General features: G+C 31.7%; 1 protein-coding gene across 2 annotated transcripts; it reads left to right on the top strand.

Annotated features, from left to right (window-relative positions):
* Nucleotides 1-146: 146 nt before the first annotated feature.
* Srrm234 (Serine-arginine repetitive matrix 2/3/4) lies at nt 147-15213 on the top strand. Of its 2 annotated transcripts, XM_067786582.1 has the most exons (4): nt 147-786; nt 2018-2119; nt 13294-13653; nt 15147-15213. In XM_067786582.1, the coding sequence occupies exons 1-4, from the start codon at nt 545-547 to the stop codon at nt 15211-15213; spliced, it is 771 nt and encodes a 256-aa protein (XP_067642683.1). In that variant the 5' UTR covers nt 147-544. The 2 variants fall into 2 exon arrangements, with proteins under 2 accessions (XP_067642683.1, XP_067642682.1); XM_067786581.1 differs by lacking the exons at nt 147-786; nt 2018-2119 and adding an exon at nt 6690-9037.
* The last annotated feature ends 4668 nt before the right edge of the window (nt 15214-19881 follow it).

Below are 19881 nucleotides of genomic sequence, written 5' to 3'. Positions count from 1 at the left end.
TACGCAATACCACCCAACACTTTCGGGTATGTGCTACTTCTTCGAGCTGAAACAATAATTTGGGTGACCTCGGGCGATTATACGCTTTGAAGCTAACATTCCAAGTATTTCTATACAACTTGGCAGCACTATACTCTTGTCATGGCGCCGATGTACATTACACAGCTGTCAAAACGAAAAACTATTGAACGCAATTGCCAAATTTGCAAAATCGTTTTTCTGCTTAAATTACAACTTTAAATAGTGCATTTTACATTTTACAAGGTGAAATAAATAATTTCCAAGTACTTAAGTACATCATTGTGTTGCATAATAAGAAATTGTGGGAGATTTTGTGATGCAATGATTTGTGAATTTCATCGATTTGTTACAGCGTCTAGTACCACCGCCCGTCCATCATAATTGCATACATATACTCGTATTTGTATGTACAACATAGGACGGTGCAGGTTAAATTTAGGAGATTAATCGTGGAGCAACTTGATTTAAAAGGTAAGGGGCACATAAATCTAACCTAGAACAGGAGTGCACGTCGACGATCACAATGTACAACGGCATTGGCTTAACTACGCCACGCGGCTCTGGTACCAATGGGCACGTTCAACGGAATTGGGCTTTCGTAAGACCCGGCAAAAAAGACAATACCAATTATCGTTCGGAAGAGGATATCAAAAAATTAGATGCTACTTTAAATCGTCCACCAAATAAAGAAATATTAGATCATGATCGCAAACGTAAAATTGAAGTGAAATGTATTGAATTTGAGGAGATTTTGGAGAAACAAGGGTAAGTTTGTGATTGCATTTCTTTCTTTTTTTCAAAGACATGTTTGGTTAATTATAGTAATGTTTTAAAGTTTGCCATTAGTCAAAAAAACTGAAATGCACAATACATAAATGCTGTATTTCTTTGTTATCTTTACAAAGTCTTTGTTTATTCTAGTAGTACAATCTCAATAACATTTATAGGGTAAGAAACAAATACTTATCAATCAATAATAGTGTTAATTTAGTCATCGCACTATGTTTAGTAAGTCACAAAATTTATAATAACTAAATTTGATTTCCGAACATGGTTTCTGATATTGAAATAATCCTTGCAGTTAAGCCTGTTAGAAAGATAAGTGATAATAATTGCATTGAGAATATCGATTATTGGACCATCATATAATTCAAAACAACACGTCCAGACCAACTTTTCGGGAAGCTCAGAATTTCATTTGACTTAAGGGGTTGAGTGTCCGTATATTCCGAAAAAAAAGCCTTACGGCTGGAAATTGATTCTCATTCCAGGGGGACATGTTTGAAATTGTGGCTGATAGATTAAAAAATGTAATTAATTTTTATTACCCGGAGTTCCAAAACGCATTTCTTTTACGCACTCTATCTTTAATGAATTTTCTTAAAATTTCTTATTTCAAAATTAAAAAAGTAAATTTTGTCCACCCAAAAATATCCTACTAGTTGTACTGTTTCCTTGACATGCTCTCTGTCAGCCTAGCAGCTGTGTTTACACTATGTTTAACTTTCATACTTTACCCTGTGACATACAAACATATTTACATAGTTTCAGACTGAATTGGGGGTGGAAAACACACTACTGCTACTTACCTATCCTAATAGTTGTTATGCATGTCGAGCGTACTAGGTGAAAAACAACAATTTTGTGTGATATCATCAAGAGAAGAAATGCTTAAGAAAGCCCAACAAAACAAAAAATTATAAAGTTAAAAAAAAAAAAACAAGTTATTTATTTGAACTTCACAAGTAAGGATATGCATTTAAATTAACAATAACAACAATTGTGCAACAATTTTCGATTTTAAATAGTTCTGAAAGGGAGCAGCAATTGTGCAAATAGTCGACTTTACTTTTATCGATCTTTCACACAAATTCCAAACTTACATTTAATAGGTACAGATGTATAAGTATATGCACTTGGTGTATAGTATGTTTTTCTAAATTTACTGAGCTTGCATTTTATTTATGTATTTACTTATTTTGAAATTCTTTTTCAGGCGCACACCAGAGGAAATAAAAATAAAAGTCGATTCATATCGTCAAAAATTGATGGGATTAGGAAAGAGTGATTTACCCAAGGACGAATTTGGAAGAATAGCGTAAGTTTAGTTATACATATATTAACTCGTAATTTTTAGGAATAGTAATCTCTGAGAAGGTATGAAATGCACAACGTTCTGCGTGACGACTAATACCTGCATGACGACGACGGCACGTTCCGGTAACAATCGTAATTAAGGTACTAGCACGACAATATCGGGAACGAATTATTATGACCACATTTAACCTTTTAGGCCATACCGCCGCCCACCCCTAGTTCTATGAGCCTCGCCTTCTAAATATGTGTATGATTTTGTACATTAATACTTGTAATAAGATTCGCCTCGTGTAGGTGAGCCCGAAAATTGGATTGCGGACGCTGTGAACTGCGCTTATCAATCCCATAACCCTTTTTATACTCAGCTGAGCAGAGCTCACAGAGTATATTAATTTTGTTCTCATAACGGTACCCCCTAACGGTATAAACTTATCGAGATAGATATAGACTTCTATATATCAAAATGATCTGGGCGAAAAAAAAAAAAAATCATTTAGCCATGTCCGTCCGTCTGTCTGTTCTTAAACACGATAACTTAAGTAAGTTTTGAGGTATATTAATGAAATTTGGTATGTAAGTTCCTGGGCACTCATCTCAGATCGCAATTTAAAATGAACGAAATCGGACTATAACCACGCCCACTTTTTCGATATCGAAAATTCCGAGAAACCGAAAAAGTGCGATAATTCATTACCAAAGACGAATAAAGCGATGAAACTTGGTAGGTGGGTTGACCTTGTGACGCAGAATAGAAAATTGGTAAAATTTCGGACAATAGGTGTGGCACCGCCCACTTTTAAAAGAAGGTAATTTAAAAGTTTTGCAAGCTGTAATTTGGCAGCTGAGTATGTAATGTTCGGTTACACCCGTACTTAGCCTTCCTTGTTAAAATGAACAAAATCCAATTATATGTTGAGCTGTGTTGATCGGATACTCATACATTATGGCAGCATTAAATACCAGTATTATTAAAAAATATATGTTAAAAATTTTGTTATCTTAAGCTGGGAGCAATGGAGACGCGTCTTTTCCAACCTCCTTAGAAGAGTAGCTCCCAGACTCGTCCGTTTGTTATACTGGTCAATATGCTGATTGGAATAAACTGGCATTCCGATAGCATATTAAATAAAATTAAGCATTTAATTGTAATATTGAATTATATTTGGTAGTTAAAGTTTAGGCCTAAAAAGCCTTAATAATAAATAAATAAATAAAATAAATATTTATTAAATTAAAAAACCATAAAAGAAAAAAATTGAAAACTAAGCATTCAAAAATTTAACACAAAATTTATAAAAGAAAATTAAAAACTAACTTAAATTAAACACCGCTAAAAAATTATAAAATACAAACGAAAAAAAAATTCATAAGAAGAAATATGAAAAAATAAAATAAAGGAAAACGTATACAAAATGTGAACTACAAGTTTGTATAAAAATGCAGAGGGTATATAACTGAAATAAAAATTTAAATTTTTAAAAATATACCTCGAGGAGGTTAAGTTAATAATGTCAATGAAATTAAAAAAAGTGTAAAAAGAAAGTTTTTGAAAATATAAAAAAGTTTAATTTAAGTTATTATTATTAAAAAATAAACAAGCCAGTTTTTGTAAATATTGAAAAAATGTTAAAAATGAAATGTTAAATTAAAAAAAAAGAAATGTCAAATGTCACCAAAAAATTTATTTTTAAAAATACTTAAAGAGGTATCTAAAACAAATTTAAAAATTAAAATTTAATTGTAAAAATAATGAAGGATAAAAATAAAAAACCTGAAAATAATTAAACATAGTGGCTAATATTGTAATTATTTCGATCTTGCCCAACATCTTTTCAGATATTTTGAAAAAGTTTTTCCAAGCGGAGTCAGTGGTTTGGCAAACATTCCGAGTGTATTTCTGCCATGAAAAGCGGACGCAAATTTGAAAAGAATCTTGGCCTAAATTTCCTCGGGGATAAATAGTGCCAAGTATATAATTTTTTTTATGTTTAATTCTTTTCACTTTCATCTATCATAATAAAAACTACAACAATTCGATGAAGAAACTTTTTTTTGGGCGACAGCGTCTTTACTTATTTAATTTTACGAATGTAAAAGATGATCACAGGGTAAAATCCAAGAAAAACAAATTTTATAAAAAAAGCTAAATCTTTTCAAACAACCAATTACGTCAAAATAGAAAAAGGTATGTATGTAAAAAGAAAACAAAATCAAAAATAAAAATCACTAAATAAAAAAATTAAATAAGAAATAAATCGAGTAAAGTTTTTTTGAAAAATAAGGACAACCTACCGGAAAAGTGAAATGACAGCATTCCGCCCTAATGCCAAATAAGGAAAAAAATACCATTTTCAGGACTGTAAATGTTGTTTACATAATTATTACATCCAGACACGTATGTACATACATATTCAATGTTTACAAAATGTATATGGCAGGGAATTTACAACCCCTAAACATGCTGGTTTGTTGTTGGCAATTTCGTAACAACAGATGAACACATAATAATTATAGCATATTCATTTCCCTATTTACTAACCACCCACCACCCATTTTTGTCTCTGTAACTTCTCAGTGTACATCATTTGTTGTTTGTGTGCACAGATTGCACCGAAAAAATTCAGTCAAATCAAGTCTTCCATGGGTGGAACAACCCGAATAAAACGATGCTTTGAAATTAATAAGTACTTCAACTTAAAATTAACCAAAAAGAAGAAGAAAATAAAAAACAATATTTAAAACTAAAAGAAAAATTATAGTACTGAGCAATCGGCAAAGGAAATAAAGCGAATTTTATTGTAAATGCTACTGAAACTATGTGAAATAAATTTGTTCACATCTTGAGAAAAATCAATAATCAGCGGTATTGAGATGAAGTTGCATTTATTGCAGAGAGCAAGTTTTTGGATATTCGTTAAACTAAATTTTTTATCTGGCGGCGGTGACGAAATTAAAAAATTATTTAATAAGAAATAAATTTAATACAAAATAAATAAAATGCGAAACGTGAAAAATCTGAGCAAAGTCGTTGGTGGCAGTCACATCCGCACCCAATGAAAAAATCTTTTGTGTATGTACTTATGCGTGCATCTACTGAGCCGGGTCGAGGCTTATAATGTTAGTGTCAACAACAACAATAAAGGTGCTACTTCATGCTGAAGTATGTGCAGGTGCTTTGAAGTGGAAAATAGATGCGGTTTTGTGTTAACTAAATGGATTAGAGGATTAGCATGAGTTGAAAAGAGGAGGCAGAAGAAGTGGAAGTTAGTGGTGGAAAGTAAAAAAAGGCAAACGAGCATGAAACTTATATAAAGAAAGCCGTCTTAATGAAAAGCAAAACAAACAAAAACTTAGCAAAAAACAATGTAACTTAAAACGCTCAATTTCAATATTGTAGCAACAAATCACTCAGTCAAGAGTCTTCCATTTACATATATATATTTAGAATTTAAGTTAATTAGTTATAGTGAAGCTATTGGTGATGACGAATGTTATGCAGGAGAGAAAAAAATATATTAAATTCGCTGAAACAGTTTGATTTGTGATGTAAATTTATTGCATGAATATATTTAAAAAAAGTCTTCCATAGTGATAAGATTAACTGAAAGTATATGTAATTTATATAAAAAAGTTTTAAATAAGCGAAAGAAAAAGAAGTTAAAAATTTATAAAAACTAGTTTTGGATACATAAAAAGTTCTATATTAAAAAAATGTATTTAACAAAAAACCAAAAACATGTGAGGCATGTCTGAAATCTACAAATGTGTCACAACTATCAGGCAATATATGTATTAAAAAGTGTATAATAACATTAAATAACAAAGATTATCATCCAAAGTCTTCTAAAAACTAAAAAAAAAAAAAACATATTTTTTAAAGCAATGGTTTTTCTAATTAAAACGACAGTACTAATTATATTAAAAAGTTATAGTGGCAACGCATAATATGCAGCGTTTAAAAAATATATAAAATAATAATAATGTCTTCCATAGTTTAAAAAAAATGTAAAATTAAAAAAAAAAAATGTTTTCAGAATACAGACTATGCAACAATGTCAACGTAATTTAATTCTTTTTTCTATATCAAAATAAGTTCGAAACAACTGCTAGCGATTAGAAAAAAATTAAAATTTATAATCCAATGTCTACCATATAAAGCAAAAAAAAGTAACAGTTATCCAATGACTTGCATATTTAGAAAATAAACAAGAGTAAGCAATATTCTTAACATCATTATTTACCAAAAATCTAAAAAAGTGAATGACTTAGCAGAGTTGCAAAACATTTGAAACAGAATAAAAAATTTGTACGAACAAAGTAAAAAAATTATTATTTTTTATTGAAAAATAAAAAAATATTTGTATAAACAAAAAAAGTTTAATAAAGTATGTTTAAACCAACATAAAAATATAATTGTAATAAAAAATATGTTAAAAACTTGTCTTCCATATATATAAAGAAAAATAAATTTTAAGAATCAAAAATCCAATGTCTTCCTCATAAATTATAACTTAAATAATACTTAGCTAATAAAATGAAAAAAAGCTATACACATTTTTAATGTAAGTAATATAAAAAAAATTATATAGTAGGTTAGGTATAAGAACGAAGAATAAGGAAAATGAACAAACAAAAAAATAATAAAAACATTCTACAAAAAAATATAATTCGATCATATATAATTGATTTTAAATGGAAATGTTAAAATAAAAAACCTACAAAAAAAAAAAAAACAAATGAAAAAAGGAACATAATTGAACATTAAAAAATTTTAAGAATTAAAATTATTTAATTAGAAAAGAAAACCAAAAATAACATAAAAACCAAAATTAAGTTGAATAAAAAAGATTAATTTTATTTTTAAATAAAAAAAAATTTGAAGAAAAATAAAAAGGAAAAAATAAGCATAGAAATTTAAACGCAATATTATTTTTAATTATGAAATGTTATCTTAATATAAAAAGACGGTTAATACATATAAAAGGCATTCAAAAACAAGAAAAAAATATATAAGATAAACAGGATATAATAAATATAAATAAAAAATTAAAAAAGGTAATAACAAAGCAAAGTAAAAATAAAAATTTTAATAAACTAAATATAACATGAATTTAAAAAATTGTAAAAGTGATAAGCTTAAAAAAATCTAATTAAAAAAACTATAACAAAAAAAAAAACCAAAGTAATAGTAAACTTAAAAGTCAACAAAAAGTTATAAGGTAAATAAAAAAAATTTTTTTTAGTTTTATTTTTGGAAAAAGATAAGAAAACTCCAGAAATTGTAGTATGTACTACCTAGCACCAAGAAATTAAAAGAAACAACTGAGTTAAAAGAAGATAATGAAATAAAAAATAAAATAATTTTAAATCAATCTTAGTAAAAACAAATACAAAATCAAACTGAGAAACTCCAAAAGTTAAAAGCAAAAGAATACATTTAATATATCAAGTAAAATATTACACAAGGTAAAGAAATGAACGAATTAAAAAAAAAAAAACAAAGTAAACAGAATTTATTTATGCATGTAATTGGAATTCAGGAATAGAAAAGCTTGTAAAAAACGTATTTAAGATTGTATTAAAATGAAAAGAAAAATAAGAAATGAATAAATTGATGAAATAAAATAAACGAATTTTTTATAAAAAATTAAATTTTAAAAATATATAAAAATTAAATAAATAAAAATAAAATACAAAAAACAAAGACAAAAAAATTTTCACAATTTATTGCACAAAAAAATAATAATATAAAATAAAAATTATAAGAAAATAAAATTGAAAATCCATTTCGAATATCAACGGAACATTATCCGACGATAAATAAAGACAAACAATTCAAAAAGTTACTTAAACAAAAATTATTTTGAAAAACAAAAATTAAAATAATAAAAAATTAGGAAAACAAAAATACTACAGTGAAAAGAACCCAATTTAAAACGAATTAAATTAAGAATTATAAACTTATAATGCTCTCATCAACCATATATGCAACACCCGCCACCGGTGCGAAAGACACGTCCAATAATCTTTTCCAAACGCCAAAACTTAAAAAGCGACGAAAGCGCCGTAAACGCATTACACACCCACCGCTTTCCACAAACTCCTGCACCGCGACGCCAAACGAGAGTAGGGTACTCTCCATAGCCACATCCTCCAGTAACGCAAGCACCTGCACAAAAACGACGACACAACGGCGCGCTCCCACCACCAGTACCAATGAACGCCGTTACTTTCAACATGATACACGTGAAATTGTTAATAAAACAACAACAATGATAACAGAGAGTGAACTCAATTATGCTGCTGTAGCAAAAAAGTTCAAACCACTAACAACAACACCACATAAATCAGCTAAAAATAACAAATTGCTAAAGCAAAATAAAATCGGTGCAAAACAATGGTATAAACCGAAAATTCTCTCTAAATATATAAAAAAATACGCTCCACATCAATGTTGTTCCACATCTTCTTCAATATCTTCAGCTAACAGCAACAATACTTCAATACAGACTCATTGCAATTGCGCATGCGCTACCAATAACGTCACCGCCGCCGCCGCAGCAATTCATGCAAATCATAAATGTCAAAGAAATAATTATTGCGCGAGTAAAAATTTGTATAAGAAAAGAAATTTAATTCATCAATTTAAACAAAAACAAAACCAACATTCCATGTCAGTTGAATCAGCTTTGCTTGTTGAAGAGTTATTGGAGAAATTACTTGATGTGAAACATAATCAGCGCAATAATTCTATTGCCACCTCAGCGCTACCACAAATGTTGAATTCACTGCAACAACATTTGGGCACTTCTTCTCTAAGCTCTGTTGTGCCGCGCTTATCACTGTTAGACTCGCTAATAGGCGGTCAATTTCAGCAGACGACAAGCCTGCGTCAACAGCAACTAAGGCATGTCGTTAGGTATATATCAATATCGCAACTTAATTATATTTAGGTTATTGGCAACCTTGGCAGCCACCGTGGTGTGATGGTAGCGTGCTCCGGCTACTACACCGTATGCCCTGGGTTCACACCCCGGGCAAAGCAACATCAAAATTTTAGAAATAAGGTTTTCAATTAGAAGAAAATTTGTCTAAGCGGGGTTGCCCCTGGCAGTGTTTGGCAAGCACTTTGGGTGTATTTCTGGCATGAAAAGCTCTCAGTCAAAACTCATGTAGGTCCCGTCCGGCCACTTTTGTAGGGAAAAATCAAGAGGATTACACCGCAAATTGGAAGAGAAGCTCGGCCTTAGATCTCTTCGGAGGTTATCGCGCCTTACATTATTTTTATTATTTTTTATTGGCAACCTTGATCTGACTTACCGAATATTCAGCCCTATTCTGCATTTCGACTTGGATTGGAATTTTTTCGATTTGGAAATTTTGGTATTCTGTGTTCCAATCTCTTTCGATCCAACTTCGAATCGTTCGATTTTGTGTATTCTGCATTTCGATCGTAGTTCCGTTTTTCTAAGTTGCAAATTAGTTGGCTGAAAAATATTTTCTTTTTTTTTTCTATTAATTTATAACAGAATTTTAACAAAAATGTAAGTAAAACTTGTTAAGAAACGTAGAAAGCTTGATGATGATTGCTTTTTATATGTTTCCTGGTCAAAAACAACATGTCGATGTCGAAGTCCTTGGACGTATTTGCCCCGCAAAAGTATCCAACACATACTTAAAAGCATCCTTGTTAAGTCGAAAGTTTTTTTGAACCTAAATAAGAAAATAAGTCATTAAACTTTACCACCTTTAAGTTCAATTTCTTACAATTCGTCACTCATCTCAAATGGATTACACAAATCTCGCAATATTTGCCTTTCCATTCTCGCCTGGCCATTTTCGTATGCGTTGCTTTCCAACTCCACAAACAATGCCGCGGCTATTGCTTCCATTATAATTGACAGCTATAATTTGTGTCTGTTCGTTGGGTCCAATTATATGCCAAAGCAAGCTGCCGGAGTAGAGGAAGGTGAAGCGAAAACGTAAACAATTTTTGCGGAAAGAATAAACAAACCTTTATAAAGTATTTTAGGCCAGTGCAATGAAATTAGCATCCATAAAATTCAGAAAATGTCAACTATATTCGTGCAGGAATCCGTTTTAACAAAACTTGGTGGCCACGGCAGGGAATTGACGAAAAGAACGACAAAAACACACTTACAATTATGAAAGCACTTCACTCAAAAAAAATATAACGCTGCGGCAATATATTAAATTCCTTTTTTTGTACAAAATGACGTGGATAATAAAATATAAACGTTTTTCAGTGTTTTTTACAAATTGTCTTTAATTTATTTTGTTCCAATATTCACACATTCCGTACAAACAGCTGATTTCGAAAAATCATTTGCCCTTCCTCTTCTCGTTACGATTCCGTCGTAATGCAGAATACCCAACTTCGATTAAAGCGGAGCGTAGAACGGGAACGTAATCGAAATGCAGAATAGGGGTGATTATTATTCTGGGTCGCATACGTTCAGAGCAGTAACGACTAAAAAAAATAGTTTTCGGGCCGAAGAGAGAAGTGGAATGATTCTAAAAGAGTACCAATATGACAGTACCGAAACCGAAGGAAATTGTCGCGAAGTGAAATCTCAAACAACGAAGAAGCAATCCGAAGATAATCCCAAATAAACCTTGAAAGACCCGAAATGCTCTTGAGATGGTTCTGAAATGACTTGGAAACAGAGTAGTAATGGGGTTGGAGAATGACCCCGAAATAATCCTAATAGTCTGAAAACGAAGACGGTGGTTTTCTCGAATCATTTTCTAAGCCATAACGAAACCGTCACAAAATAGTCCTTAAAAGATCCCATCCGAAATGATCAAGCAAATAATCTTGCAGATAATTCTAAAATACCCCGAAAATAAACAAGTAAAGGTGCCTAAGTTCGGGTGTAACCGAACATAATATACCCAGCGTGAGCTTCAATTGCACATTTCATTTCAGATAAATTACTTTTCTACATAACACGTGGCACCGCCCGTTTGAAGAAAAATGTATCCCCACTTCCTCTTACAATAAAACATGATAATTGAAATATCATTTATTCAAAACTATTTTTTGCTAAGTTAAAGCTTATTATTCTAGTATAACACCCTTTTAAAATTGTTTTATATGTATCTAAGTTGCCGTGGTCTTTAACCGATCCCGTCCATTTTTACCAGAAATATTTTCTACTATAGGAATTTTATTACGATCCGTTAATTTTTCTTCGCGTAATGGCTCCCGAAACATAGAAAATTGCTTAGTCATAAAAGGGGCGATGCCACGCACATATTTTAAATTTGAAGTTTTTCCTATTTATTGTTATAAATCCACTTGGGAAATGAAATACCATTGATATAAATATCTTTTGGAAAGATATAGCGTATTTATTCGTCCACGACCCTTTTAAAAATCTTTTATATAAAAGTGGGTGTGGTCCTTAACTGATTTCGTTAATTTTTCTTCAAAGCATTCCCTATAGTAAGGGCAACCTCTCTGCCGAATTTTGTTACGATAGGTTAACGATTTCTGATTTATGATTAATAATATTTGTAAAATTGATTTTATCACAAGTGGGCGTTGCCACGCCCATTTTAAAAGATTTTGTCAAATTTTTATCAAAAGTCTCAATATCAGTCCACACGTCAAATTTCAACATTCTAGGTGTATTATTTACTAAATAATCAGGTTTTTTGTGTTTTCCAAAATGTTATATATATAAAAAGTGGGCGTGGTTATCATCCGATTTCGCTCATTTTCAATACCAATCTATTCTGGGGCTAGATAAGCTCTTGTACCAAGATATCTCAATATTTACTAAAGTTATTCAGACCAATTCTAAACGAAAATTCCGTGCGAGTTTTTTCCCTTCTCCCATTCCTCGTATTCTTAATAAAAATTCCTTGTAAGTTTTTTCACTTCTCCCTTGCCTCCTATTCTGAACAATGTTCAAAAAAGCGGAAACCGGTAATGGGAGAAAAGTAGGTATTATGAATGTGAGGGAGAGGGAGATTTCTCTGCCATTTCATAGGAGTTTTTTCACTAGTTAAATTAAAGGGAATGCATCAAAATAGTTAAAGGAAATTGGTTATTTTAAGAAAGAACACTTATTTGTACAAATTTGTGATAAAATATGTATTTACATTCTACCACAATATTCTCACTGTTAATACACCAACAACAACAACCACAATATTCTTTATTTTAAGTCGAAAAGTATATCATAAGCAACGGAAGAGCTCTTCGCATATTTGATGCAGCCATACAGAAATTGCGCAAGGATTTTTTAAGGAAGCTTAAATAGATTTTGGCATATGACGAAAGGCGAACTTAACTCGACTTGGCCGCCAGAAAATTGCTTTGCAGAATGAATGCAGGCAACTCCGGCGGATTTGTGTTATCCCGCCGGTCTTCTTCCTATACTCCTCTGTTGATGTTGCTGTGGCACTAATTCATTACTCATTTCAGTGAATACCACATAAAATGCAATAATGTGCATTGTTTATACCTTATTTCTTAATTTCAAACCAATTGGCAACAATGATTAAACTTTTCAATTTTTTAAACAAAATAAGAAATGCGCAACGAAATTTCAATTGACAAAACAGCTGACTTCGAAAATTCGAAATTCCTATTACCCAATTATTCTTCTCCCTAGGAAAAAAGAATTGGAGCAATTTTTCCGCGGGAATAAAAAAATCCGCGAGAACAAAATTGCCCGAGAATATTTAGAATTGGTCTGATCGTGTTAACGGGCAGACGGACATGGCTCAATCAAATTTTTTTTTCGATGCTGATGATTTTGATATATGGAAGTCTATGGCTTCCTTTATACCTGTACAACCAACCGTTATCCAATCAAAGTGAATATACTCTGTGTGCAAAGCACGCTGAGTATAAAAATCATACCGAAAACAAACCCAAATAATCCCGAAATGTTTTTTTAAAGGAATGGTTCCCTAAAAGGGTTTTTAAAAGAAGTTAGGTTCGACTAGGTTAAGAGGGCGTTCAATGGAACTGTTCATGCTTCCAATCCGAGGCATTGACCTCTTCGAACTCAAGTGAAATGCTCTAAACCAAAGTGCCTAAAGTATAAGTAATTTTGTTGTTATATGTAACTTTTCTCCCTTCTTTTTACTTTCTATTCATAAATATAATTATTTTCAATTTCTTTAATTTATTTACAGTGTCCGCGAGACGCATCAAATTGCTGAAGCGCAACAGGAGAAAAACGCTAAACTACGTGAAGCCTTTAATATTTCTGAATACTTTGTGGAAGGTTCCAGTTTTGATTCAGATCGCAAGGCAAAAGAAGATATAACTAAAAGTCTGGCACTTCAAAAGGAATTAGATGCACAACGCGAAAGTGCCAAAGATAAGGAGAAAGAGCGCGATGATAGACAGCGGTATGCTTTAGTGCGTACGCCTTCGCGTGAAAAAGAAATTGCTGATAGTGGTGGTGATAGCAAAGGTGATAACGATAATGGAGAACATGAACATGTTTCCAAATCGGAGAAGAAGAAAAAGAAGAAGCGCACGCGTGACAAGTAAGTTTTGTTTTTTAACTGGTTTTGATGAAGTGTACAATAAGTATTAAATATGCTTGGTTTTAATAGCCAAATCGACTTATACAACAATAACAGTCCTTTGTTGTGCTATTGTCACCCAAGCAGGTCGAACAGGGCCCGTATCGTGTTATACGATTAAGTATAGAAACCCGTTTTCGCTGAGACGGTAAATACGGAATTGTCAAATTATTTATTAAAATGATATTCAAATATGTCACTAATCCGATAAACCATTTAAGAGCTATTTAGATTTAACAAGTAAAGGTGTCTAAGTTCGGGTGTAACCGAACATTATATACTCAGCGTGTACATTTCATAGATAAATTACTTTTCTACATAACACATGGCACCGTCCATTTAAAAAAAATGTCTCCCCATTTCCTCTTACAATAAAACTTGATAAGTAAAATATCATTGATTGAAAACTATTTTTTGCTAAGTTATAGCTTATTATTCTTGTCTACGACCCTTTTAAACTTGTTTTATATCTAAGTTGCCGTGGTCTTTAACCGATCCCGTCCAATTTTACTAGAAATGTTTTCTGCTATAGGGAAAATTTGTGCACCCAATTTTATTACGATCCGTTAATTTTTCTTCTTAGTCATAAAAGGAGCGGTGCCACGCCCATTTTTTTTAATTTGAAGTTTTTCCTATTTATTGTTATAAATCCACTTGGGAAATGAAATACCATTGATATAAAACTCTTTTTTGCAAAGATATAGCTTATTTTATTCGTCCACGACCCTTTTAAAAATCTTTTATATAAAAGTGGGCATGGCCCTTAACCGATTTCGTTAATTTTTCTTCAAAGCATTCCTTATAGTAAAGGCAACCTCTCTGCCAAATTTTTTTACGATAGGTTTAACGATTTTTGATTTATGATTAATAATATTAGTAAAATTGATTTTATCACAAGTGGGCAGTGCCACGCCCATTTAAAAAAAAGTTTTTTTTTTCAAATTTTATCAAGAGTCTCAATATCAGTCCACACATCAAATTTCAATATTCTAGGTGTATTATTTACTAAATAATAAGGTTTTTTGTGTTTTCCAAAATGTTTTATATATAAAAAGTGGGCGTGGTTATCATCCGATTTCGCTCACTTTCAATGCCAATCTATTCTGGGTCCAGATAAGCTCATGTACCTAATTTGGTGAAGATATCTCAATATTTACTCAAGTTATCGTGTTAACGGGCAGACGGACGGACGGACATGGCTCAGTCAAATTTTTTTTCGATACTGATGATTTTGATATATGGAAGTCTAAATCGTTCTCGATTCCTTTATACCTATACAACCAACCGTTATCCAATCAAAGTTAATATACTCTGAGTGCAAAGCACTCTGAGTATAAAACACGTTACGGGTCCAGTTTTTCAGTACTTATACAATTTAAAATGTTTGATTGTATTTATTTGTTCTTTATATTTTCTGTATAAATCTCTAAATAAAAGTTTAATTTCTCTTTCAGCTCTGGCAGTCCTGAACGCAAAAAGGATAAAAAGAAAAAATCCAAAAAACATAAGAAAGAAAGGTGAGATTGCTTGCGACACCTTGCCAATACCATATATAAAAATGTATATGTATTACTTTTGTGATACGCTGAGTGTCACTACCAAATATATATCTACTGTATGTATATGTGATTGCACTCAGCATTTTATTTTCAACAATTTTTTTAAATTTAATTTCAACCTTTTTATTTTTAGCTAGTTACCGAGTAGTTTACTTTTTATTTTGTGTATTTAATTTGAATTCCAACAATATTAAGTTTTTGTGCAATTGTTGATAGATTGCTTATCGAAATAATTTGTCTTATAATTATCTTATTTTTCTTTGACAACAAAAATGTTAAACAAATTCTTCTTCTTCCTCTCAATTGCTCACCATTTTTTATCTCTCCTTTCTTTATGCATTTTTAAAATGAAATATATAAAATTTTCTAATGGTAACAATTCACAATTCTGCAGGAATTATAATAAAAAAGAAAGAAAAAAGAAAATAAAAGACAAAGACACAAAACAATTGCAAACACACTAATGTAAAAACAAACAATTATCGATGTATGTGTGTGTACAGTTATAAAAACAAACACAAAAAAAAATAACAAACATAACAATTTTATACAAAACATAAAATAAAATTTCTTAAATAGTATAGCATAGATTTTTAAATAACCGTGTTTAACACAAATTTTGTTTGTCTCTTAAACACAAATACATATATACAAGTTTTGTCTGTTTGTACCTAAATATACATATGTAGCTGCATAAATACATTTGAAATCCTTAAAAAATATTTTTTTTTGCAAATTTAATTAACTTATTAAGCAAGCAGAACAACACACTTAAACACATTGCTCATTATCGATAAACAGATAAATTATCAAGCAAACATCATCAATTCATATCATTTTAACAAACGCTAAATATAAAAAAAAAATTTTGAGAATATAATTGCTTACTCATGCATCCACATACTCATAAACATAAATTTTGTGTGTATTACATTTTCATTATGCATTCGTGTTCGTGTTTTGCCGAACCATGTTGAACCGAAAAATATGAATTTGAATAAACGAAAAATCTATAATAATAATAATACTTTTGTAAAATGTAAGCATTTCTTTGTTTACAACATTTTCTTATAATTCTACTACATGAACAAAGTTGTAAATTTTGTTCATAATTAACATAATTAATTAATTATCAAAAACATCACGGCACAAAATAATCTTTGGTAAGTAAATTAAGTTGTTTGTTATTTCATTTTTATATCTTTTTTTACTTAAAATAGTTTTAGATGTTCATATACATAAATTTTGATAAATCATACATATTATTACATACTATGGAGATTCAAGGGGTTGTGTAGCGCAATATATAGCTTCTCCAACCCAATTGTCAACCTCACCTTCGAGCGGCGAATCCCGTTTCACTAACAGACGAGGCTCTGGCGACCCCAAGCTCCTCATGGAACTTGGGGGTGGGGAGGGAGGGATGGCCTGAAAGTTTAATATGGCCATATAAATCGTTCCCGAGATGGTCGGGCCAGCACCTTAATGGTGCTGTGTTACCGGAGCGTATCGGATCTGTATCCGACAAAGGACCATCACATCGATAACACTCCCCAAAGCCTTCGGGGAGTAACTAATCGATACAACAACAACAACAACATTACATACTATGTACATATTTGCATTATAGGCATACTAACAAAATTATTTAATTTTCTTAAAAATCAATATTTTTTAATTTTATTCTCCAACAAAAACAAACTTAGAGATCAATAGTACTTGGATCATTCAGTCTCAAATCGACCTAAAATTTGCGTGAATTTGTTTGGCTATCGTTGTTCATCCGGAAATTTGAATATTCCGATTTGTCCTTTTTTGGACGAATAAAAATATTTGTATATTTTCCCAAATTTTCTAAATTTATACTAAGAATAAATTGAAGCATTTCGATTTAAATTTAGTGGTGTGCATACAACTCAATTCAGCTTACACAATAGTAATTTGATAGCTGGTTGGCTCATCTCTACAGCAACAACATACCTTTGTGCAGAGAGTCAAAATGTGCGTGTTGGTATTAGCGAATGGAATGGAATGAAAACATAAAACTTTGAAATTTTTGTGTGTTGTAAGAAAACATGTTCAATGTTTTGGTTTCATTTTAAGTTTGCCATCTTCTTTTGACAACCCCTACTCCAGTGAAATGAAAAAAATAATAATAGAGCTCGAAAATTCTTTTTATATAACTTTTGAAAGGTCGAAAATAAAAACAACAACAATAAATGGAGCTACTCATACAAATGGTTTCGTCCTTATTAATTTTTCTTGCGAATTAGCGGTACGGTACTGACATGTTTTAAGCCGGAAAAGCTTTTCATAGCAAAAATATCCTCGGAGTGTTTGCCAAAACACTGCCGATTGGCTACTCCGCCTAGAAATATTGTTTTCCCATTGAACATTTTTTTCTAAATTTTTGATGACGCTTTCTCTGGGATTTGAGCCCAGGACCTAGGTAGGCGAACACTCTACCACCAGAAATGATTTAACTTTTACAAAAACTATCCCTTTTCATTTATCTCCGTTTTGCTCCCTACCTCTCAGTCTCCCCTTCTCTTTCTGTGGATTTCTCAGTATTTCCTCTCTTTGTTTTCTCACTTTTCCTCTCCCTCCTTTCTTTTCCCATCCTATCCTCCTTGCTTTCTATCGCTTGTTCCATATAAAATGAGCTTTAATACTTACTTTTTATTCAAAGTGAACCAATCTGACTCTTTTTACCTCTGTCTATGTCTTTTCCGATCCTTTATATCTTTTCCATTTCTTTCTATGTCTCTCTCTCTCGCTTTTTACTATGCCTCTCTCTCTCTCTATGAGTCTATTCTTATCTTCTCTCACTTTCCTTCTATCTCTATTTCCTTCTGCTGCTTTTATTCCTGACTCTTCCAAACTCTCCCTCTCGCTCTTGCTCTCTCACTATCTTTCTCTGTATTTTTCGTTCTTGCTCTCTCCTCATCTCTTCACTTGCTATGTCCGTCTCTGTCTCTTCTTTACTTTTTAAAATAGTGGTCGGCATTTTACACATGTAGCAATTAATTTCGTGAATATGTGTGCCACACACACGCTGCACAAAACTATAGATAAGATTCGGTATGAAAAGAGCTACGTAGCTCGTTTGACTGTAGTTCGTTTTTGCGCAGATCTGTTCTGTATTACTTCAATTTCATGAAATACTAACATTCCCAAGTCCACTTTTATTTAAAAGTGGCCGTTTCATGAATTCACCGTCCCGTACTTTGTATACTTGACACGTTTTCTAATCCAATAACGAAGAAACTTTGTTTAATTACTTTAACGCATTCCTACTGTTGCACGGTGGGGTATTTCATCAATCTAGCTGGCCAAAAGTCGATTTTTTAAAATATTCCAATTTTTTTGTTTAAATATACTGCCTGGCGTTCCTAGATGTCCACTGAATAGTATACAAGTTAAATTACTAAAAGTTATTTAGTTGAAAAAAATGTTTTTATTGGGAGCTATGGCTCCTTTATTATTCAATGTCAGAATTAGAACCAACTTTTACAAATATTATTTTCTTACAACTAACTTATTTTGTCGCCGCTCTACCGACTGCGCTGCTGTTGCCGCTTTGTGAATTCACTGACGATGCGCTTCCCACCGCTTGCTGCATTCCTACTTATTTTCGTGATGTTATGACTTGGTTGAAATTGTTGACGATGCATTTCCCACCGCTTGCTGCATTCTTAGTTATTTTCTTGGTGTTATGTTTCGTTATGGAATTTTGTTTACCAGCTTGTGCAACAAGTGTCTTCTTGCTTTACTATTTGGCATGCGTCGTGCTAACAGCTCCCCCCGCGTTTGAGGTGCTGGGTTTTTGAAATATTTGATTTAGCCCCTCTATTGCAGCCTCTGCCAGTTCGATGGGCTGCTGTTGGTTGGCCTTTTTGAGGGGTAATCTTGACCTTGTAATGGATATAATAATGATTATAGCTATCAGTGCGATACTGATATTAGTAGCATAGTTGAAATGATTTGCAGATTTTGTGTATTCTATTAGTTTCGTGTTATTTATGTTTATCTGCTTTAGCATTTGTAGGGACAATATTTCTTCGGTTGTATTTGATTCTGAAAATGGCTGGAGTATAGCGGGTAGGGGCTTACTTGTGCGCTTTTCTGTATTGGAACATTTTTTCCCGTTGATTATAATTATAGCGTTGTTGTAGTGTATTATAAATGTGCCGTTAAGGGATGTACTTTCTTCGTTTATTACGATTTCTCCTTTAAAGTCGTTCAAAAATAGGATGTCTGGTGAGAGTGCTTCAACTTCCGGTATGTCTTGACTGTTGGTCACTGTGCAGTTCGGCATGCGGCTGTTTAGGAGATTACTTATACAATAGTCCCTACTTAAATCTAACAAATTATTTTTTGAACATATTTGAATTGAGTTGTATTGTTTACATTCTTTTTGTATACCATAAAGGTTTCTTTCACAGGTAAGTATTGATTCGAAATTTATTTTATTAATCTTATTGTTTTTCTTTATTGCTCTAATGTCTATTGTTTTACAAGTTTGTTCTTCTACCGTGGGTAGACTTATGATATAAATGATAATTTTGCCATTTGTTGCTATTTTAATTTGTGAAAATTCTAAAGCTTCGTCCAAATTTATAAACGGAAT

Source organism: Eurosta solidaginis, chromosome 5, assembly GCF_040869045.1.
Source record: "Eurosta solidaginis isolate ZX-2024a chromosome 5, ASM4086904v1, whole genome shotgun sequence".
NCBI classification, from domain to species: Eukaryota; Metazoa; Arthropoda; class Insecta; order Diptera; family Tephritidae; genus Eurosta; species Eurosta solidaginis.
This window is presented reverse-complemented; position numbering and strand designations above follow the sequence as displayed.